We start from the raw sequence: 23,587 nt of genomic DNA, 5'->3' as shown, positions 1-23,587 counted from the left end.
TTGTTCTCATATATAAATATAAACTTATTATTGGCAAGTTTTAACGTAATGCTTTGTAATATCCTTTACATAGAGCAAATTTGCCAGCTATTGGAAATTGTTTTTGAATTTTTTTTTAGATGCCAGACTTAAAAATTTATTATTGAGAAACTGTTTAAAATAAAAAGGTATCTTTAGGTGGGTGTGTTATTTCACCAGCACCTCCTGGCCCCTACTTCCACGGTAACGTTTTGGAATAACATGTGTGCTTGAGTTGTTGTTTGTGAACCACCCTAATTGACGGTTCAGTACCAAAAGCACTCCGTCTTCAGGCCACGAGTGGCCTACCGGGACCATCCGACCGCCGCGTCATCCTCAGGGGATGATGCTGATAGGAGAGGCATGGGGTCAGCACACCGCTCTCCCGGTCGTTATGATGCTATTCTTGACCGAAGCCGCTATTATTCGGTAGAGTAGCTCCTTAATTGGCATCATGAGGCTGACTGCACCCCGAAAAATGGGAACAGCACATGGCGGCCCGGATGGTCACCCATCCAAGTGCCGACCACGCCCGACAGCACTTAACTTCGGTGATCTCACGGGAACCAGTGTATCCACTGCGGCAAGGCCGTTGTCAATACCGAAAAAGCGTCAACCAATCCAACTTTGATATAAATTTGTACTTTTATAATGTCGTGTTTTGATGGAGGATACGAAGATCTTTTCTTTGCCTGCGTTTACTCACATTTTTACATGCCAGCAGCTTAAACTGAGTTTGTTTTATCATCATCTTTACAATATTTGTTATTCAGCACGTTATGTACCTCGAATACGTTATGTACCAGTAACCATCTGTCCAAAACCTGGATGATCGCTAGACTGAATGAACGTGGGTGCAGTTATAACGCATGCGACTGGGTGAATTCAGGTGGAAATTCTTGGTTGAACTTTCGGTTAGTTGCTTGGGAAAGGCGCTTGGATGTGATATTATTCGAAGTCGGCCCATGTTGCCAGGCAGTCGCGTCACCGGTCTGCCCAACCATTTTAAACAAGCGGCTACGTGATTGTTTCTTCCGCGCCCACGCGTTAGGGATGCCGTACTCAAATTTTGGACGTCATACCGAGTGGAGAATCCTGAGGCGCACGAACCAGGTGCTCTGCCTCAAGTCTTCTGATGGGCGACCATTAGCAAATTCATCCAGTTGATTGGTCTCTGCATCCCCTCCAAGTTTGTTCGGTGTCACAGCTATTGGACGAGGCAGATTTGATTTTAGACTGAAGCTACGGGGGCGGTGACGAGACGACTCGCTGCATGTAGTCGCTGCTCCGTGGTCACATGAATATGGCGTGCAGCTTCTGTGCTCACTTGAACGGTGATTTTGGACAGGAGTTAGTCCAGTTTTGACTTACGACTAACCTATATCGTTTGGAGAACTGCGGGACTCTCGCGAGTGATATTTGTACTAACGTTTTACAATGTTATTTAATCAGCCATGTTTCATTCAATGCATTGTGTGGCCACTTCCTTGATTCTCTTCAGTGCGGGTCACAAGTCCGCTTTGTCAATTCAGCCACTACTGGTGAGCCGCGGTAAAAATTGCTGTTTTACAGGAGCGCGCCGCAGCGCGTAGTGTGAAGCAGTAACCCTCCGTTTCTGGCGGTGGCGCCGCTGTGGCAATCGCAGCTTTGGTGTCTCCCTCTGCTGGGAAAGGGGAAAGGTTGCCTCTTCACGTGCATTTAAGGGGCGCTATGAGCTCGCCAGTGAGTCAGTCTGGGTCAGTCTCTCGTCCCCAGCTTGCTAGTCTGTCTCTCGTCCACAATTGTTAGGCAGTTAGTGTCTGTCTGTCGTTCGGAGTGCTAGTATGTCTGTCGTTCGAATCAACCTTTAAAGCCGGCAAAATGACAGTCTTTCCACTCCGCGAGTAAGAGAACTCAGCGAGTGGTCACCCGGTCGGGGATTAGTTCCTGCATCTGAGCCTGCGCGTTAGGCCGCCAGTCTGCTCGAGTTTGCTCAGGCAATGGTCAATGGCGGTTGGATCGATCGGTTGGTCGGTCGCGCACTGAGACACAAAGATGTCCGTCTTGAGCATCGGCGCATTTGGGATCGCCACGTGAGTCCAGTGGGCCGCGGCGTATAGCGAGGGGTAGTGACTTCGCGGTTGACACGAGAGCAACAGGAGTCAACCCACGATATCAGTCTGGCCGGTGCGAGCTGCGAAGCCGCGAGATGGGAGATCGGCGTACCTTCCTGCGACCGTTGAAGTGGCTGGCAGCGAACGGTTCGGGAGAGTGATTTGGGGGTGCTGCGCCAGGTCTTCTCGAGAAATCGCAGTTTATTAGAAGTTAAGTGATTGGTGATATATTGTTTGATTTATTCTTGTTCGATTCTACTTGTTTTTTTGCTGAGGTCAATAGCCGTTTTGCTTTGGGATCGTCCCACCATTCTACTCCGTTTGCCCACCAGCGAGAAGGTGGTTGTTTATAAATTGGGTGGTCCGTTTTTCCCTTGTGGAGTAGGGGTGGGTTAGAGCAACCTGCGGTTCGGGTTGTTCGGTAATCTCCCTATCAATCTACCGTACGTTAGTAGCTGCGTCTGTCATGTTTATCGGAATTTGGTGTGTTAACGAATTTATTGCTTGGAGTGTAACGGCCTAATACCTGAAATATGTTTTGATCTTTGGATTGACTATGATCTTGAGAGGCGGTATCTGTGTACTGTAGAGCATCTTAACTATTGTTTGCCCAACCTTGTAGAATTTTGTATAAGATTGCATTTCGTGGGGTTTTATTTAAATGATCATTTTGGTATATAAAGTTGCCACCCTTTCATCGAAAAGACGTTTCTTAGAAGTTAAAATCAAGTTGCACCTTCGGTGGCAAGGTTAATATTTTAATTGTTAGTGTTTTGTACCTATTCCATCCCTCGCACGGGGGACGCATAGTTTGTGGGCTTGTGTAAATCGTTAAAACTATGAGCATAAAGTTATCTGGTGTATGGAAGATTTGCACCAGTGTAGTCTTTCAGAGGCTGTTGTGAGCGGTGATAACTACGGTCGTGCCAAAAGAAAGCGGAAAGGTTCTCTGCCCGATAGCTTATACAGTAAAAACTTGTTTCTTTCTCCCTCTGAATAAATTGTTGCTTTGATATTTAGAGGGTGGTTTATGATTATAATTTTAAATCTGTTTCTTTTAAAAAATGCTTTTAGGCACTATTAAAGTGAATAAAATTGCCATTCGTCAAAGGGAATTCGGTTATGATTTCATCAGTTACTCCCTGGCAACTACTTCCATGCTTACTTAGTGTGATTAAATGCGTTAATGTTCTTGATGAATCGCTAGTAAATAAAATCAATTCTTAAGAATATTCTCTGAAAATAAATCGCGCTTCAACTGGAAAATGGTGAACTTTGTTATCGACTTCTCTGTGAGTTTGAATATTTGTGTGTTGCGTTCGTTAATCAGCTACAGCCTTGCTGAATTATTATGATCGTTATGTTATTATGGTTTGCTTGTAAGGATTGCAAGAAGCTATTGTAGTATTAGAACTCTACACAGCGTGTAGGGGAATTATAACAGATATTTTCGTGTCACAAACTTGGTAGTCTGATGTTTTCTGAATGGTCGTACAGCACAACTAATTGAACTACGCCTGTCAGTATAGAATAACCGTTTTGGGTCCACAACGCATTACAACACCTGACTTGCTATCCAGGAGAACACAAGATTTTTAGGCTTGTTCTTGCCACATGTAGTTGGAGGTACTAATCAACCTAAAAACATACGACTTGTAGTGACTTTATCTATCAGTCTGCACATGACGTAAATACTGACTAATGTTGCTCAGTACACCGTCCTTAGTCGCCCGTTACACTCTGTATGTGCTCCATGTTAAATATACTTCAGGAGTACCTTTGTGAAAACATATTTTAATGCCCCTCTTTAGTTCGTTAAAGTTCACCACAATGTGCATAGCAGCACGCTTTCCTTCCTCCACTGATATCCAACCTCACACACCCTGAAGGATGATGAAGTCCCGTACTCCTCGACATAGCGTGGAGAACGGGGCGGGAGACCCGCACCGCTGTACTAGGCAAGGTCCCAGTGGAGCTGGTTTGCCATTGCCTTCCTGCGACCGTAATGGGAATTAATGATGATGCTGAAGACGACAGTCATCTCGAGGCAAGTGAAAATCCCTGACCCCGCCGCGAATCGAACCAGGGACCCGGTGATCGGGAAGCGAGAACGTTACCCTGCGACCACGAGCTGCGGTTTACACACCCTGAAAGAGAGGGTTATTAAGAAGGCGCCACTTCGCGAATGCTGCAGCATATCACACCTGCTAGGAGGCGCCGGTTCGGGTCAGAGATGTAGTTGAACCTGTTCACGACTTCCTGAGGAGCGTCCAGGAGCTTTGCCTCGTCTCCGGCGTGGCAGGCGAGGTGGGCAAAGTAGAGGAAGAGCGGCCGCCCCGTGTCGTGTTCGCCGATGAGCCTCTCAGCCTCGTCCGTGAAGACGTCCGTCACGTACTGGCCAGAGTACTCCCAGGCGGTCTTCATGTCGTCGCGCATGTCGTAACCATGCATCTCCTACAAGATAGCACTGAGCTTTAAATAGGAAGACAGTGTAGTCACGGAAAATAAATGTCAAGATTTGAAGGGCTTATTTTAATAGTGGTACAAGTCCATTACTTCCACTTTTCTGTCGATAATGCTTCTGAAATTAATGATCGAAACAAACAGAAAGAAGGGTTCATCTCTAGCAAGAAGCTATTGTTGTTGTTTTGTTGTGGTCTTCAGTCCTGAGACTGGTTTCATGCAGCCCTCCACGCTACGCCATCGTGTGCAAGCTTCTTTATCTCCCAGTACCTACTCCAACCTATATCCTTCTGAATCTGCTTAGTGTTCTCAACACTTGGTCTCCCTCTACGATTTTTACCCTCCACACTGCCCTCTGATACTAAATTGGTGATCCCTTGAGGCCTCTGAACATGTCCTACCAACCGATCCCTTCTTCTAGTCAGGTTGTGCCACAAAATTCTCTTCTCCCCAATTCTTTTCAATACCTCCTCATTAGTTATGTGGTCTACCCATCTAATCTTCAGCATTCTTCTGTGGCACCACATTTCCAACCTATTTAAAGTCCATGTTTCACTTCCATACATGGCTACACTCCATACAAATACTTTCAGAAACGACTTACTGACACTTACATACATACTCGATATTAACAAATTTCTCTTCTTCAGAAAAGCTTTCCTTGTCATTGCCAGTCTATATGTTATATCCTCTCTACTTCGACCATCATCAGTTATTTTGCTCCCCAAATAGCAAAACTCCTTTACTACTTTTTACTACTTTATGTGTCTCATTTCCTAATCTAATTCCCTCAGCTCCACCCGTCTTAATTCGACTACATTCCATAATCCTCGTTCTGCTTTTGTTGATGTTCATCTTATATCCTCCTTTCAAGATACTGTCCATTCCGTTCAGCTGCTTTTATAAGTCCTTTGCTGTCTCTGACAGAATTACAATGTCATCGGCGAACCTCAAAGTTTTTATTTCTTCTTCATGGGTTTTAATACCTACTCCGAATGTTTCTCTTGTTTCCTTCACTGCTTGCTCAATATACAGATTGAATAACATCGGGGAGAGGCTACAAGCCTGTCTCACTCCCTTCCCAATAACTGCTTCCCTTTCATGTCCCTCGACTCTTACAACTGCGATCTGGTTTCTGTACAAATTGTAAATAGCCTTTCGCTCCCTGTATTTTACCCCTGCCACCTTCAGATTTTGAAAGAGAGTATTCCAGTCAACATTGTCAAAAGCTTTCTCTGAGTCAACAAATGGTAGAAACGTAGGTTTGGCTTTCCTTAATCTAGCTTCTAAGATAAGTCGTAGGGTCAGTATTGCCTCACGTGTTCCGATATTTCTGCGGAATCCAAACTGATCTTCCACGAGGTCGCCTCCTACTAGTTTTTCCATTCGTCTGTAAAGAACTCGCGTTAGTATTTTGCAGTCGTGACTCATTAAACTGATAGTTGGGTAATTTTCACATACGTCTACACCTGCTTTCTTTTGGTTCGGAATTATTATATTCAATATTTCTGGTATCTCAACTGCAGATTTTTAAGCGCTCATTTAACTTTAGGACTCTGGCTCTCTAAATGAACAAAAATAGTACCAGTATTGAAATAAGCCCTTCTTTGCTCCCAAACATCACGAGAAAAATCACCCGTGAAATTAGATCAGATGTCACTCAATAAATCGGGAAATACTAGCGCTCAACTAAACCTTATATTCAACAACAAATTTAACTTTCTTAGACGACAACACATAGATAATATACCAGGTCTGTTCAAAAAATTCCGGAACATTCGTAATTTCGCGCCAACGGTGTGTTGAAGCGAAATGCGGTTGGCATACCTGAACACGCCTGTGTTTAACGTGTAACAGCCGGAAGTTTCATTGTTGTGCGTCTGTCAGTTATTGTTCAGTGCTCTACTGAGTAGAAAGTTGTGTCCCGCAGTTCGCAAATTTCGAGATGGCAGTGTTAGAGGACCAAAGTGTCTGCTTTAAACTTTGCTTAAAACTCAAGAAAACCTTTTCAGGGCCACACCAAGTGATGCAGGAAGCCTACGGTGATTAGTGCTTAAGCCATACTCGGTGTTCAGAATGGTTCACACGGTTTAAAGATGGCCTGACGGAAGTTAATGGTGACTCTCCTTCAGGACTCACTTCGACGTCTACCGATGACTCTAACGTCAGGAACATCAGTGTAATTGTGGATGAAAGTCGAAGACTGACTGCAGACGAATGTAACATTTCGGTTCGATCATGTCACAAAATCCTGTCACAGCATCTTGGAATGCATCGTGTTGCCGCCAAGTTCGTCTACACGGTTCATGACTCAACACCAGAAAGACCTTCGTTTCGCAGTCTGTGAAGAGCTTTTCGATCGCGCAAATGAGAACGAGGTGCTTCTTAAGAGAATCATAACTGCTGGTGGGACGTGAGTCTACAGTTGTGATGTTGAGGCGGAGTTTCAGTTTTCATAATGGGTCGGGAAAAGTTATCTAACACCAATAACGTTAGCAGGTAAGGTAAAATATCAAAGCCACGCTGACAGTTGTCTTTGACATTGAAGGATTAGTTCATCATGAATGCATGCCACAGAAAGAAACTGTTAATCGATGGTACCACAGGGACGTGTTGTGGTGCCTGCGAGAAATTGTAGGAAGGAAACTGCCTGAAATGTGGCGACGCAATTCATGACTCTTGCATCACGATAACGCATCGTCACATTCATCCCTGTTCGTGCGTTACTACTGCACCAAAAACAAAATCCCCGTGCTGTCTCATCCTGCGTACTCTACAGACCTGCCCCCTCAGGAACTTTCCTTTATTTCCAGTGTCAAAAAACCCGCAGAAAGGAAAAGATTTGCAACGACAGACAAGATAAAAGAAAATTCACAGGCGGCGGTTCCCGCGATCAAGCAAGAGGCGTACCAAGACTGCTTCCGGAAATAGAAATGGCAACAGTGTGTCACTTGTGGAGGAGAATATTTCGAAGAAGACCATGCACAAAAAGTAAAAAGTAAGAGTAGAAGAATATTGTGGACAAAGTTCCGGAATATTTTGAAAATACCTAGTACAACTGAAAGTCGCATGTTTCATCAATGATTAACGAATCATCATGAGGCAGATGATAAATCTTAATCTAACAGTCTTCAGTCATATACATTTAATGTTCCTGGCCCTTACTGAGTCTCACCTTTGTCTACAATAATGATGTAGGCTGAAGCAATGCATTAATATGTGTACCACTGGTGAGATTCGAAACCAAGTCTAATGCCGGGATGGTTCCTCTGAAAGGGCACGGCCGACTTCCTTCCCTAATCCGATGAGACTGATGACCTCGCTGTCTGATCTGAAAACAACCCAACCAACAACCCAACGAACCCAAGTCTCCTACTCGTACAAATTTTAGTTCATTGCTTCAGCCTACATCATGTCATAGATAAAGTGAGACATAATACGTGTTAGAAGTATAAGCTGTATATGATAAATGTATCAGCTACGCCTGATATAAATGTAGTATTAACGCCATTTGGCACATCGATAATGTGTTATTTCAGTACCGGAGAGCCTCGGCAATAATGATGCATCTTTAGAAGGGGAATACCAATGGACAGGGTTCATATCGCGGAGGGAGACGTACGAGCTGGGGGTGCTTCAGTGCCTGTATGGGGAACGGCTGTCGCATCTGTATAGTAAGCAGGAGCACAACGGCAGTAATACAAACTTTAATTCATTGTTTCAGCTTACATCATTATCCTACCTAACAATCTTTGTTTATATTGGTTCAGTCTGCGTCAATGCACGTGCATCATCATAATTCGGGGCCTCGCATCTGTTTCACAGTTTCTGTTTCGCCACCGTGGTTGGCAGTCAATTTCGCATCTGAAAGTTGGAGTCAGTGTTTTACGTTCTTTACTCTATAGCACAAGACGGCATTTTCAACCTTTCTCTTAAATGTTTTCTTCAAAATAATTGCTGTACAATCAATCTGTTGTACTCACTCCTCAAACTACTTAGATAAATAAAATCTCATGATTTAAAGATTTGAGTAATCCAAGCAAAAATATTAATATAAAGTTTTATTCAACGTTTTTATAAAATCTACTGGCAGATGAAAACTGTGTATCCGACTTAGACTCGAAACTGACATACAGGGTGGTCCATTGACAGCGACCGGGCCAAATATCTCACGAAATAAGCATCAAACGAAAAAACTACAAGGAACGAAACTCATCTAGCTTGAAGAGGGAAACCAGATGGCGCGATTGTTGGCCCGATAGATGGCGCTGCCATAGGCCAAACGGATATCAACTGTGTTTTTATAAAATAGGAACCCCCAGTTTATTACATATTCGTGAAGTACGTAAAGAAACATGAATGTTTTAGTTGGACCACTTTTTTCGCTTTCTGATAGATGGCGCTGTAACAGTCACAAACGTATAAGTACGTGGTATCACGAACATTCCGCCAGTGGGGACGGTATTTGCTTCGTGATACTTTACCCGTGTTAAAATAGACCGTTTACCAATTGTGGAAAAGGTCGATATCGTGTTGATGTATGGCTATTGTGATCAAAATGCCCAACGGGTGTGTGCTATGTATGCTGCTCGGTATCCTGGACGACATCATCCAAGTGTCCGGACCGTTCGCCGGATAGTCATGTTAATTAAGGAAACAGGAAGTGTTCAGCCACATGTGAAACGTCAATCAGGACCTGCAACAAATGATAATGCCCAAGAAGGTATTTTAGCTGCTGTTGACGCTAATCCGCACATCAGTAGCAGACAAATTGCGCGAGAATCGAGAATCTCAAAAACGTCGGTGTTGAGAATGCTACATCAACATCGATTGCACCCGTACCATATTTCTATGCACCAGGAATCGCATGGCGACGACTTTGAACGTCGTGTACAGTTCAACCACAGGGCACAAGAGAAGTTACGGAGCGATGACAGATTTTTTGCTCGCATTCTATTAGCAACGAAGCATCATTCACCACCAGTGGTAACGTAAACCGGCATAATATGCACTATTGAGCGACGGAAAATCCACGATGGCTGCGACAAGTGGAACATCAGCGACCTTGGCGGGTTAATGTATGGTGCAGCATTATGGGAGGAAGGATAATTGACCCCCATTTTATCGATGGCAATGTAAATGTTGCAATGTATGCTGATTTCCTAGGTAGTGTTCTACCGATGTTACTACAGGAGGTTTCACTGCATGACACACTGGCGATGTACTTCCAACATGATGGATTTCGGCACATAGCCCGCGTGCCGTTGAAGCGCTATTGAATAGCATATTTCATGACAGGTGGATTGGTCGTCGAAGCACCATACCATGGCCCGCACGTTCACCGGATCTGACGTCCCCGGATTTCTTTCTGTGTGGAAAGTTGAACGATATTTGCTATCGTGATCCACCGACAACGCCTGACAAAATGCGTCAGCGCAATGTCAATGCATGTGCGAACATTGCGGAAGGCGAACTACTCGCTGTTGAGCGGAATGTCGTTACACGTATTGCCAAATGCATTGAGGTTGACGGTCGTCAGTTTGAGCATTTATTGCATTAATGTGGTATTTACAGGTAATCACGCTGTAACAGCATGCGTTCTCAGAAATGATAAGTTCACAAAGATGCATGTATCACATTGGAATAGCCTAAATAAAATGTTCAAACGTACCTACGTTTTGTATTTTAATTTAAAAAACCCACCCGTTATCAACTGTTCGTCTAATATTGTGAGCCATATGTTTTATGACTATTACAGCGCCATCTGTCACAAAGCGAAAAAAGTGGTCCAACTAAAACATTCAAATTTCTTTCCGTACTACACGAATATGTAATAAAAATGGAGGTTCCTATTTAAAAAACGCACTTGATATCCGTTTGACATATGATCTAGTTTCCTCCTTGAAACAAGACAAGTTTCGTTCTTTGTGGTTTTTTGGTATGATGCTTATTTCGTGAGATATTTGGCCCGGTCACGTTCAATGGACCACCCTGTATATAAGATGCAATAAGAATCATCGTTATTATGTTAGCTGTAATAAAATTTTTGGTCTTTGCATACTTAATTGATTTATTCATTCCAATACATGTTTAGGAAGATATTTCTCATCCTTAGGTATTAATTACAGCAAACTAGCCCTGATCCCGCCCATATTTCACTCAGTGTCTGCCTTGTGACTCCAGACAATCGCGGCAATTCATTCGTGGGAACAGTCTAAACTACTTCATCGAAAGCCATCCGAAATATGACGCCCGTACCTCTACTGCATTCGAAGAACTATGCAGTTACATGCATCGAGGTCGTATCATTAGAAAATTATCGCTAAATGCAAGAAAACCCTAAGATTAGCCAAGCTGGTTGTGAAAACTGGAAACCTGTCCACTACCTAAGCAACAGCGGTGTACTGTGCTGAAATAGGCCGTAACCACAATACTGTGTGTTTCAGGTGTATGTGCGTGAGTTAAACAACCAGATATCTTACATCAGTCTCAAATATGAAGTCGTAGTAGCCGACCCATCCGTTCCAGTAGCCAAAGTGTGAGTCGAAGCCACGGTGCGTGGGCGTGTAGTTCTTGGTGTGGTGTCCCAGATGCCACTTTCCGATCGCCCTGGTGACGTAGCCCAACTCCTGCAGGTACTGCGGCAGGATCTTGCCCGCTGGCAGCCCGCGGGGCTCGGCGCCCCATATCACGTGACCCTGCATACCTGCCGGCAGAAGGAGTACCTGTTACTAATTCAGAGCATTAAATTGACAGCCTCTGTAATAGTAGGTGAAGTCAGATTCTGGAAGTATTGGACATTTTTGTGATATTTCATAACAGCGTAACCTAGGAATAAGAAGTTCCTGTGACGAAACTTAAAGCTGCAGAATTTTGGTCTTAACTAGGAATTTTGACTTTTTACGTATCTAAGGTTTGTAATATATTGACCAACGAACGAACCAGCAAATTATTTTTGGTGGGATGAAGTTTCGGAGAAAGTATATCGTTTCATAAGTTAACTATAATAATAATAACTGTACAATCCGAGTGAACCGAAATAAGGGGGAGGGGGTGGGGGGAAGCCGTTTCGGATACCAGTTTCTCCGTCTGAGTCATCGACATCTAATATGTACTGCAAGATTTTGTATTCACTGGCGGATCCAGGATTTTGTTTTTGGTAGGGCTTGACCCAACTGAGCGTAGGCTTTCTGAAGGTAAACATTAATATTCTAAAAAGCACATTAAACGCATAGAGAGTGTCCTCGGGTAGCGCTTTGCAAATTCTTCAATGACTTCGACAGGTTGTAGGTAGGCTTGACCCAACTGCCAGACACATCTCGGTGAATTTTCCACAAAATACCGCCTTATTACTTATTTTATACCTGCACTTCATTTTGTTCTATGTATTTTAAGTTTTCTGGGAATATTACTGTCTGTGAATTTACTCTTGCACGAATCAGTTATGTGAAGACATGACATGACCGGACAATGGGTGGAAACAAATAATTCAAGGGAGCCCTCAGCTTGATTCACTTCTGAATACTCTTACACAGTATTGAAAGGTATTTCTGTTTGTTGACAATAGTGCTGCTGCTGCCCTATGGTATTTTTTTGCGTCACTGTGAGTTGTTATTGCGCAGAACATGATAACAAAATATTACGGCAAAATTTATAATATGCTCTTGTGTCATAGCCTTGAATTCTTTCTAGCCAGCCTGTAAATTTACTATCGCGTAGCGACTCTACACGAAATTTCTGGGTATACTGTCCCTTTATTTTACATATGTTTACCACTAAAACAACAGCAACTGATTTAAGAAACACCACATAACCATTGGCACTACAGATATGCACTGTGCAATTGCAGATTTATTAATACTAGAGCGCATAACAAAACGGGTGCATAACAATACGGCCACAAAACAACATGGAAACGAAGACAAAATATCGTGCATTATAAATATTTAGGTGATACAAATTTAAGAGCTACTAGCCTCTAGCAAATGAAATATTGTTGTTTGCTGTATGTAGAATGGATCAAGTGATTTAAAAAATAATTCTACCATAAATCAACCCATTCTTTTTAAAATCCACCATAATTCACACCAGCCAGTAGACGCAAAATCTGCACAATAGACGGGTACTGAAAACCACCGAATTCAGTGGGAAAAATTAATAACTTGGCAATACTGATCCAGACTCCAGACCACAGCGACCCACACCACGCCATCCGAAAGATCAGAGAATCTCAGCCTAAAAAAAGTCACAAACTCGACTAATCGTGTATGTATGAATTTCATTAAGTGCATACAAAATAATCACAAAGATCAACCTGCTGAACGTTGAGTCGACAATGATTAGTCACCATCATTGTTCCCAGGTAATACTGGTTCATTTTCTCTCTCCTTTCTTCCTTTTCAGTAAATAAAACGGACGAATACCTCCTTGTCTACGTTTCGAAGAATTTTTTTTTTTAAATCTGACAAATACAAACAAAATAACGCGTTGATTACAATTAAAAACCACGTGAACACCGCATTCTATTGTGTCTGATTCGACAAACCATACAATGATGCCGTATGTGTACAGCAGCTCGGCGAGCGCACTTGAAAACCACACACTCGTATCGGGCGGGCGGGTGGCGTTGGCAGTGGTGTGTGTGTGTGTGTGTGTGTGTGTGTGTGTGTGTGTGTGTGTCTGTGTGTGTGTGTATATGTAGCTGCGTTCCGAACGGGTGGCGCGCGATTTAAAAACTAGTCAGATAAGCACCTTATTAGAGAAATGTAAAATTTGAGAATATACTATACCTGCTTTAACCGGATTACGTAACACATAACAAATTATGAAAATTCGACTGCACGTAGTATAGTACTAAGACAGTAGGATATATCAAGTTTAATTTGAGATTTGATATGGGTGGACTCAGTTTCTTTTGTGTGTATGTGTCTTTGAAAGTTTTCAGGAGCCAACAAATAAAAAATATCATTTTAGGATACGCTTATCTTCTTCATTAGATTTAAAATTGCAGCTTTAGAATTACAGTACATTAATATACAGTGTACTGTGCTTCATTGTTTATAGAATAGTGGAAAAATACGCTCGCAACGGAAAAAAATGCCATATGAATACACTACTGCTGGTAGCGTAGCTTTGTTTAGATTGGCTGGGGAAGCTACTCAATGCAAGGCTGCATTTACAAGTAGAATGACCGTTGCACACTTAATGTCATTGCCCTTGCTTTTAATTTCACCGGAGATCGTTTTGACTTTCCTATATGCTGAATCAGTCCTTCCGTAAATCATTTCTTTTCCAATTTCTTCGCATTTTACATGCAGCCATTTCGTATTAGCTTCCCTACACTTACTATTTATGTCATTCCTCAGCGACTTGTACATCAATACTATTAAATTTTCGTGACCATTTTTGTATATCCTTCTTTAATCGATGAACTGAAATATTTCTTCTGTTACCCACAGTTTCTTCGCCGTTGCCTTTTTTGTACCAATCTTTATCTTTCCGACATCTGTGATTGTTCTTTTTATAAATGTACTACCTAATGAGCTATTCATATTACTGTAACTATAGCCTTAGAGAGCTTCATGCGTATCTCCCCATTCGTTAGTACTTCCGCACACACTTCTTTGCCTATTGATTTATCCTGACAAATCTCTTAAACTCCAGTCCACTCTTCATCACTACTACATTGTGATCTGAGTTTACATCTCCTCCTCGGTGCGCCTTGCAATCCAGCATCTGTTTTCGGAATCTCTATCTAACTGAAATCTTCCGGCATCCCCTGACCTTTTCCAAATCTACCTTCTTCTCTTCTGATTCTTCAACAGACTATTCGTTATTACTAGCTAAAATTTCTTACAGAAATCTATTAGTCTTTCTCCTCTCTCATTCCATGTTACAAGCCCATATACTCTTGTAACCCTTTATTCTGCTCCTTCCCCTACAACTGCATTCCAGTACCCGATGACTATTAGATTTTCAGGTCCCTTTCCGAGCTGTAATACCCTTTCAATATCCTCATATACTTTCTCTCCATCTTCAGCTCATGACGTCGGCATATGTACCAGAATTATCATTTTCGATGGTGGTTTACTGTCGATCCTGATGTGAATAATCCTATCACTGAACTGTTCACAGTAACATACTCTTTGCCCTACCTTTCTATTCATAGAAATTCTACTCGCTTTATACTATTTTCAGCTGCTGTTGGTATTACCCTGTAGTCATCTGACCAGAACTTATTGGAACCTTTTTCTTTGAGAAAACTATGAAGAGTGCTCGTTATTTCAGCATTCTCCGCAGTAACTACGTTCCACAGCCTCTTGCCTCTGCGTTGCACTTCAACAAGCAATGTTTCATGTAAGATGGAGCACGGGCGTTTCGATATGCAGGTCATTTCACTCAATTTTCAAGGTCGTTTCATTGAAGAACACTTTTGCCCCTCCCTCCACGCTCCCTCCCCCCCGCCCACGGCAGTATTTCGGGCCTCCACCAACGTCACTTCTTTTCTGGTGCTAACTAAAAGGAAACAATATTTGTCAGAAATGCACATGATTTAATGGACTAGGACTGTTGTATTTTTTTTTTTTTTTAATATAGCGTGTCAGATATATCGATACTTACAAGATGCATCAATATCCGACTCAATATATCGTGGAAATGTATCGACATATCGACGTTAAAGTATCTACGGACCAGCCTATAAGCCGGCCGCGGTGGTCTCGCGGTTCCAAGGGCTCAGTCCGGAACCGCGCGACTGCTACGGTAGCAGGTTCGAATCCTGCCTCTGGCATGGCTGTGTGTGATGTCCTTAGGTTAGTTAGGTTTAAGTAGTTCTAAGTTCTAGGGGACTGATGACCACAGATGTTGTCCCATAGTGCTCAGAGCCATTTGAACCATTTGAACCAGCCTATAAAAATACCGGCTCCACAATGTAAATATACTACCGTCTTTAAAGCTGTATGTATTGAAGAATTGATTTGTTATTAGATATTCTGTACATCAACATGCTAGAAGCCTGTCCATCTCCCATAGAGCCAAACTGAAATGAAAACAAAGCACTTTCGCTCTTGGCGACAACCGCGTTGCTAAAAATGGTAACTGCACGTAAATGGCACAATAAAAGGCGTCCTATGGGTCCGTCGTTCTGTTTCGTCCCGTATCGGATTTATCCGGAACCCTTAATGTCGGCTTCCCTGTCTTTCCATTTCTGCCAATGCTAGTGACGTAGCAGTTGTACTGTCAAAACTGCGTACTGAAGCCAGACATTGCAGTTTCTGTCGATAGCGGCGAGCGCCGATTACGTCAGCGTTTCTCCTCACACGGCTCCATCCACTGCAATGACCAATCTAGTTATTTAGTATTTCGCTCGTCATTTTCAGCAACTGTTTTTGAAGAATGCCGATGTGTTTCTTAACGCAACTGGTGTGCTATTTCTTCACATACGAAATCTTGTTATCCTATTCACACCGTCACCCCCAGTACAATCGGACTTCTCCTTTTGTGTCACCTATACTTGCTTCACACATTCAAAGAGAACAACTAGACATGATAAAAGCACAACAAGTAGTAACTCTCCTTTACACAGTGATAGTAAATTTATGTTCTACTACAATTTCAAAAGAACAACTTCAAATATTTACCGCAAATTATGTAAAAATTTAAAATAAAAATATCGGCACTCTATACTGCCATTATGATATCGATAGATATCCTTAGATAAAATATCGTCATTTATATCGATGTAGTGTCACTTAATCAGCAGCTTTATAATTGAGTTCAGACTTTATTCTTGAAGCTTGCAGTGAAAACGCAAACGTCAGTGATCGTCCGTAGGAAGTTAGGAATCAAAATGGTGGACATACTGAGCTTGAGCTGAGTTATAACAATTCCCCACAGAGTGTTTTACATGTTATTAAATATTCCTTTGAGTTTATCTTGAGAATAAAGTGTTGAGTCAAAAACAAAATGGTCAGACGTAGCGTGCGCCACTCTGTATCTAATGTGATGGCTCAGTTAAGATACCCAATTTTAAGATGTTGTAACGCTTATATCGATGAGAAGTAGGTTTATATTATGCAACTGTGCATCTGCAATTATGGAGTCTGCATTCTGTGTTAGTTAAAGTCATTGATTTGTGACAGCAATATTAGAGTTTTGTAATATATATATATATGAATAAAAGAGCAAAATGATTTCTTAAAATAATATTTTTTTATAATATATGTATGTTTATAAAAAAGACAATGTTTATTCGAAGCTGGTTCATGCTTAGGGCACTTGTATTTGTTATATACAAAAGATATAGTGGAGTCCCTCCACAACGGATGTGGCATTGCGTCAGGTAAAAGGTGGATTTGGCGGTCGAACTGTGCGGTTCCTTGGTGTGAACAGTACGCAGTATGTGGCTAGCCGTAGCACAGTACACTTCGATGGTGCCAAGAGAGGCAATTGCAAGCTTCTTTGCAAAGGATTTTTGCCTCGCATGTGGGTCTGGCTATTATTTGGTATTTTCAGCAAAAAGGAATGGCTCTAATATGTTGAAAATCCAACGCCAAGAAGAGATTTTATAGAGCATTCGAATATCAAGGACCGTTAGTACAATCATGTCGATTGCCACCAAAACTTCGTCACTGCTTTACTAATCTCATACATCCGGCTATGTATATGGGCATGGACCAGTTAAGTTGAGTGTGGCTTTAATAATAATCCAAATATGTGTCTGGAACCATATTTTCTATCCTGATCACGAACCTCTCCAGGATCCTCATCCAAGTGCTGCTAAAAGCGACTATCCTGTTTTAAATGAACAATTTTTGCATTCAGGTGTTTCAAAGCGATTTTTTTTGTCAAATGTAAAAGGAGTAGTAAAAGTTATAGTCAAAATCACAAAAGTGAAGTTAGATAGGATTTTGCTAAAGTCCCCTTAGTTTAATGCAAAGTGAAATTTTGCAGGAATACAGTGCCAGTTTGTGTGAACGTTACTGTCTAAAATACCTGCTTCACAGGTGGTAAGGAAAGACAGATAAGTTAAGCTCATTTTAAAAATAGTGTGGTCTTGATTTCTATCATGAATCGTTCCTTTTTTTAAAGTTAATTAAGCTCAGTGTTGAAATTTATTGCCTTGCAAAGTAAATTACGAACGACTTCAAGAAAAGTGAAGGATTAGCTTTATTTGAATTAGTCTTTTCAACTGAAATAATCATAGAGCTTGACTAGTGACAGTACGCTAGTTTAAGAGTCCCCATCATGTTCTTTACATATTAGAGCGGTAATTGGACTGTGACTGCTGCCAAGGAAAACTGATATATGTAGAGGACTATAAACAGCGTGTTTATGATATTATCTATCTTTATTTGTATTTTTTCATGTCAGTTAAGAAAGAAGCCCCCCATGTCCGAATTTAGTTCTGCACTTCATGCAGCAACATTTCAGTATTGGTTTAAGTTATGATGTAGCTGTGATTAGTATGAGCTTGGTGCAAATTTTCTTTCTGTGATTACTGGTGTGTGCATTATTGGTAACTGCTGCTACACACAGCTCAGAGTGCCCTGTGCCAGTTTGTATCATGTGCACTATTCAGAGGGAAATGTCAACGAAAGTAACTTTAATAACCCATGTTCAATTCTCTTAAACATATATTTCCAAATTAATGTGCCTAATTGGGCTGGCGACCGTTCATTTTTTCATTCACATATGAATTATATCACTTTCATTAACTCCTAAAGTTAAAGTCCGTTTAATTTTTCTGTTATTTTCACCATATTCAAACCTATAGTCCGATACCTTTATTCATTAGATACACGGGCGGTAAAAATTTCTAAAGCCTCTCAGAGGGTAACATAAACTTGTTTCACGGCAAGATAGTGTTATAATGTCTGTGGGTGAACGCAACATATTAATCTCACTCCCTGCTTTTGTGCTATCAATACTTTGTCTACAAATCAAGAGATACTACTGAAAATTTTTCTGTGAGAAATTAGTGAGGTATGCAAAATATGTTACTAAATATATTACTGACACTTGGCAAGGTTTTAGCAACTCAGGAGTTAAGGCACGAATCCAGGAATTGCTGAGCATTCATGTAATAGGGTTAAGTTTAATGATACCTTCATTCTTAATTTATACTGACATGTCGTTTGTAGTTACTCTGTATTCTTAAAGTGTTTTCAGACTTTCGTGTTATCGCCATATTCCAGTGCCTACTTGATAATTCTGATAGAGAAATGAATAGACTGAATTCTGACCTTCGCTTCATGGAGAATAAATAAGGAATGTTTGCCAGATGTTCAATTTTTGTAACTTAATTGTAGTTTGAGAATAAGTTTTAAAAGAAGCTTCATTCATTCTATTTGTTCTTATTGTTTTCATTCCTTTTTTACATTACCTTTTTATGTATGTTTGTTTCCGAAGGAAGTTTTATATGTGTATTAGGTGCCCTTATTTTCAGTTTTAGTTTAAATGTAATTGGATCATTTTGTACGTTCTTGAGGGATTTTATTAAAGTATTATTAGCGTCATGTTATAGATTAAACTTAGGAGCTGTTGTCTGTTGCGGCGGACTTGACACTAGAGAATTCCGTAACTGATAAGAATAAGTGGTAGACAAGGATAACTAATGGTGTCAAAATATCTTTGAGCTTTACGAGCAATTTATTAGGATGTAGTTAGTGTGTGTTGTTGGTTTATAGAAATAAGTTCCGGGGCCGGCCGTTGTGGCCGAGTGGTTCTAGGCGCTACAGTCTGGAACTGCGCGACCGCTACGGTCGCAGGTTCGAATCCTGCCTCGGGCATGGATGTATGTGATGTCCTTAGGTTAGTTAGGTTTAAGTAGTTCTAAGTTCTAGGGGACTGATTACCACAGAAGTTAAGCCCCATAGTGCTTAGAGCCATTTGATTTAAGTTTCGGGAAAAGTGACTGTGCGATACTAGTGATAAACATAGTGCAATTCCGGTGCATTTTCTAACCATCTTATCTTGTAACAGTTTTAAGTGTAATGTGTAGCCTTATTGGCTGCAGATCGATAGTTGGAAACTTCAATAGAAACAATACCAATCGCCGTTGTATAGTTTTATTTCTAGGCAACCAGTTTCTACGTTACACTACGTCATCTTGAGGCCTAAACTTCTCCGGTCCAGTAACATTCGTCTTACAAATATAGCAGTGCCTTTAACTGGTCTCGTAATAGCGATTACCCTCGGTTTTGAATGTATGGTGTGACAGTTGCTGACTGTTGTCCAGCGAGCATATATGCCTGTAATAGCTATTACGAGACCGGTTAAAGGCACTGGTATATTTGTAAAACGAAGGTTCCTGGATCGGAGCAGTTTAGGCCTGAAGAAGGCGTAGTGTAACGTCGAAACTGGTTGCCTAGAAATAAACCTATACAAGGGCAATTGGTATTGTTTTAATTGAACATTGAACAGCCGTAGTTTCCGTACTCCCCAGATGATGGAGTTACATTCATTTAATTGGAAATTTGGTCTTTGGTGTGTGCCTCGATTTAGCAGGTCAAGTGCCCCAGTCTGACATCGAAAATAAGGGATGAAGCGACGGCTCGTTTAGTGAGGCTTTAGTCGGGACAAATAGGTAAGCTCCGTATCGCTCATTCATTGGGTTAAGGGGAATGAGAGAAAGCAGTTGCCGTAGCCGCAATGATATTATCTTCATGCATAATGGCCTGCGGCGATGATGATGATGATGATGATGTCTTGTTTGTGGGGCGCTCAACTGCGCGGTCATCAGTGTCCGTACAAAGTCTCAATTTTTACACAGTCAATTTTCTTTTCACAATCCAATCTAGTCATTCTCACAAATATCACCAGGCAGAGAACATCCCTAACGCTAGACCCTACACCAGGGCTGCAGACATGGTCTACGGCGAAAGAGTTGTTGCGGTGCATAGGTACTGATGAGTCATAGTTCGTGAATTACTCTTGTCTCAGAGAGGCCAACACTTTATAGTGAGGCTGACGACCAAGTTAGACACAGTCATCGCCGTTGCAAGGGTTAGTGTTAGGCTGCCAAATGTGATCGCTTCGCTTGGGTAGCTAAGCAAGGGAGTGGTACGTAACAGGTTTACCCGTTCTCCATGTGCGACTGGAAGAGCAAAAGGGGGAGGGGGGTGGGAGGACTGACATTGGTACACGCATCGTAAGGCGACTTGTGGAGTAAGTGCGTAGATGCAGATCTGGACTAGACGCACCCGTGCGAATGGGGTACTTCCCAGTCATGAGGGCAGCTCTCGATGGCGTGCACACGGGCTGTACGTAGTGGCTGTTGAGGATCACGCCGTGGTAGGCCAAGGCGTCGATATTTGGCGTCGGGATCTGGTCCGACCCATGGAAGCTCACGTCGTTCCATCCCTGTGAAAGATAATTGCAAAAATACTTCAGTACTTCAGTTTATACGAAAATATCTGTCGTGTTAATTTCAGATTATTGGATCTAATTTCTGAACTGTCGGTACATTGACTTATAAAACTAAAATACAGTGGTGCTGAGCATTTCACCATAGCATGTGTAATATTGATCGAAATTTAGGAACTACAGGACCTGTGTTACATCTGTGCAACCCTCTTGTATAAGTTACCATTACAATATTTGTAATCCATCATCAGTAAATAACAATAATATTAATAAAGGTAATGCATTCATTGTATTCCAGAAATTTCAGTCTATTTAATATTGTGTAAAGTAATTTCTTCATTTCACTTTCGTCGAATGTGAGGAGTGACCCTACCCTACCCCATGAACAATGGACCTTGCCGTCGGTGGAGAGGGTTGCAGTCCTCAACGATACAGATAGGTTTACCGTAGGCGCAACCGCAACGGAGGAGTACATGTTGAGGGGCGAGACAGATGTGTGGTGCCTGAAGAGGGGCAGCAGCCTTTCAGTAATGCACTTGTTGCAGTATGGGTGATTGACTGATCTGGCCTTGTAACATCAACCAAAAAAATCTTGTTGTGCTGGTACTGCGAAAGGCTGAAAGCAAGGGGAAACTACAGGCGCAATTTTTCCCGATGGCATGCAGCTCTACCCTGTTGTTAAATGATACTAGCGCCACCTTGAGTAAGATATTCCGGAGGCAAAACAGACCCCCATTCCGTGCTGGGACTACTCAGCAGGATGTCGTCACTAGGAGAAACAAAACTGGCATTCTGCGGATCGGAGAGAGGAATGTTATATCCCTTAATAGAGAAGGTTGGTTACAAAATTTAAAAAGAGAAATGGATCGGTTGAAGATAGATGTAAGGCAAATTAGTGAAATTCTTTGGCGGAAGCAACAGGACTTATGGTAAGGCGAACGCAATGTTATAAATACAAAATCAAATGGGACTAACGGAGGAGTAGGCTTAATAGTAAATAAGAAAATAAAAAAGGGGGTAAGTTACTATGAAGTACAAAGCGAACGCACTATTGTAGCTAAGATAGACATGAAGCTTACACCCAGCACAATAGTACTAAATTATATGCCAACTAACATTGCAGACCATGAAGAGATTGAATAAATGAGTGACGAGATAAAAGAAACAGTTCAAATAGTAAAGAAAGACGAAAATTTAATAACTATGGTGGGCTGAAATTCGAAAACGAACAGAAGGAAAAAATAGTAGGTGAGTATTGACTGGGAGAAAGGAATGAAAGAGGAAGCTGCCTGGTAGAGTTTTGCACAGAGCGTAATTTAATCATCGCTAACATTGGTTTAAGGATCATAAAATAAGGTTGCTTAAGTGCAAGAGATCTAGAGACGCCAGAGGGTTTCAGATTAATTATTTAATGGTAAGACAGAAATTAAGGAACCAGATATTACGCTGTAAGGGATTTCCAGGGACAGATATGGGCTACGACCCCAATTTAATGGTTAGAAAATGTACATTAAAACTGAATAAATTGCAAAAATGTAGGAAATTAAAGGGATGGTACCTGGATAAGTTGAAAGAACCAGAGGTTGCTAAGAGTTTCGGAGGGTGCATTACACAACGGTTGACTAGAGCAGGTGAAATGAATACAGCAGAATAAGAATAGGTAGCTTTAAGACATGAAATAACGAAGGTAGCAGAGGATCATATAGATGGAAAGACGAAGCATAATACAGTTTCTTGGATAACACAAGTGTGGTGTCACCGCCAGACACCACACTTACTAGGTGGTAGCCTTTAAATCGGCCGCGGTCCGGTAGTATACGTCGGACCCGCGTGTCGCCACTGTCAGTGATTGCAGACCGAGCGCCGCCACACGGCAGGTCTAGAGAGACGTCCTAGCACTCGCCCCAGTTGTACAGCCGACTTTGCTAGCGATGGTTCACTGACAAATTACGCTCTCATTTGCCGAGACGATAGTTAGCATAGCCTTCAGCTACGTCATTTGCTACGACCTAGCAAGGCGCCATTATCATTTACTATTGATTGTAAAACATGTACCATCAAGAGCGATGTTGACCAATTATGGATTAAAGTTAAGTATTCCAGAAGCTACGTAAATTTTTTGCTAGTATAATTACTTTAACTGTTCCAGACATCACGCCAGCCTGCGTGAGCTTACACGCGTGCCTTTCGGGTTCCTCACATAGTGGCTTGGCTGTCTTGCCAGTCACAACAACAAGAGATATTGAATTCAACTGAAGAAAGGAGAAAATATAAAAATGCAACAAGTGAATAAGGGGAAAAGGAATACAAAAATCTTAAAAATGAGATTGACAGGAAGTGCAAAACGGCTAAGCAGGAATGGCTATAGGAAAAATGTAAGGATTTAGAAGAATGTTTCACTAGTAGAATGGTAGGTTCAGCGTACATGAAAATTCAAGATGCCGTTGAAGAAAAGAGCGTCAGCTGTATGAATATCAAAGGCTCAGATGCAAAACCATACCCAAGCAAAGAAGGGACAGCTGAAAGGTGAAATGAGTACATATAAAGGCGCATGTAAGAGAGACGTTCTTGAAAGCAATATTTGAAAGGGCATTGGACGTAGATGAAGATGAGATAGGGGATATGATACTACAAGATGGATTTGATAG

At 41.7% G+C, this 23,587-nt stretch overlaps 1 protein-coding gene and 1 pseudogene across 1 annotated transcript in view; both read right to left on the bottom strand.

Moving 5' to 3' along the window:
• The window catches only part of LOC126474833 (arylsulfatase I-like), a 75,966-nt gene that overhangs the window by 48,344 nt on the left and 4,035 nt on the right, over positions 1-23,587 (bottom strand). The window contains exons 2-4 of the mRNA XM_050102310.1: positions 20,777-20,936; positions 11,057-11,280; positions 4,316-4,565 (exon numbers count right to left, since the gene is read on the bottom strand). Of these exons, the coding sequence (XP_049958267.1) occupies positions 4,316-4,565; positions 11,057-11,280; positions 20,777-20,936 (634 nt within the window). The remainder of the gene's footprint in view (positions 1-4,315; positions 4,566-11,056; positions 11,281-20,776; positions 20,937-23,587) is intronic.
• On the bottom strand, positions 498-615 carry LOC126475803 (5S ribosomal RNA; annotated as a pseudogene).

This window comes from Schistocerca serialis, chromosome 4 (genome assembly GCF_023864345.2).
Source record: "Schistocerca serialis cubense isolate TAMUIC-IGC-003099 chromosome 4, iqSchSeri2.2, whole genome shotgun sequence".
In the NCBI taxonomy this organism is placed as follows: domain Eukaryota; kingdom Metazoa; phylum Arthropoda; class Insecta; order Orthoptera; family Acrididae; genus Schistocerca; species Schistocerca serialis.
Note: the sequence above shows the minus strand (reverse complement) of the source record. Positions and strands in the feature narration are given on the sequence as shown.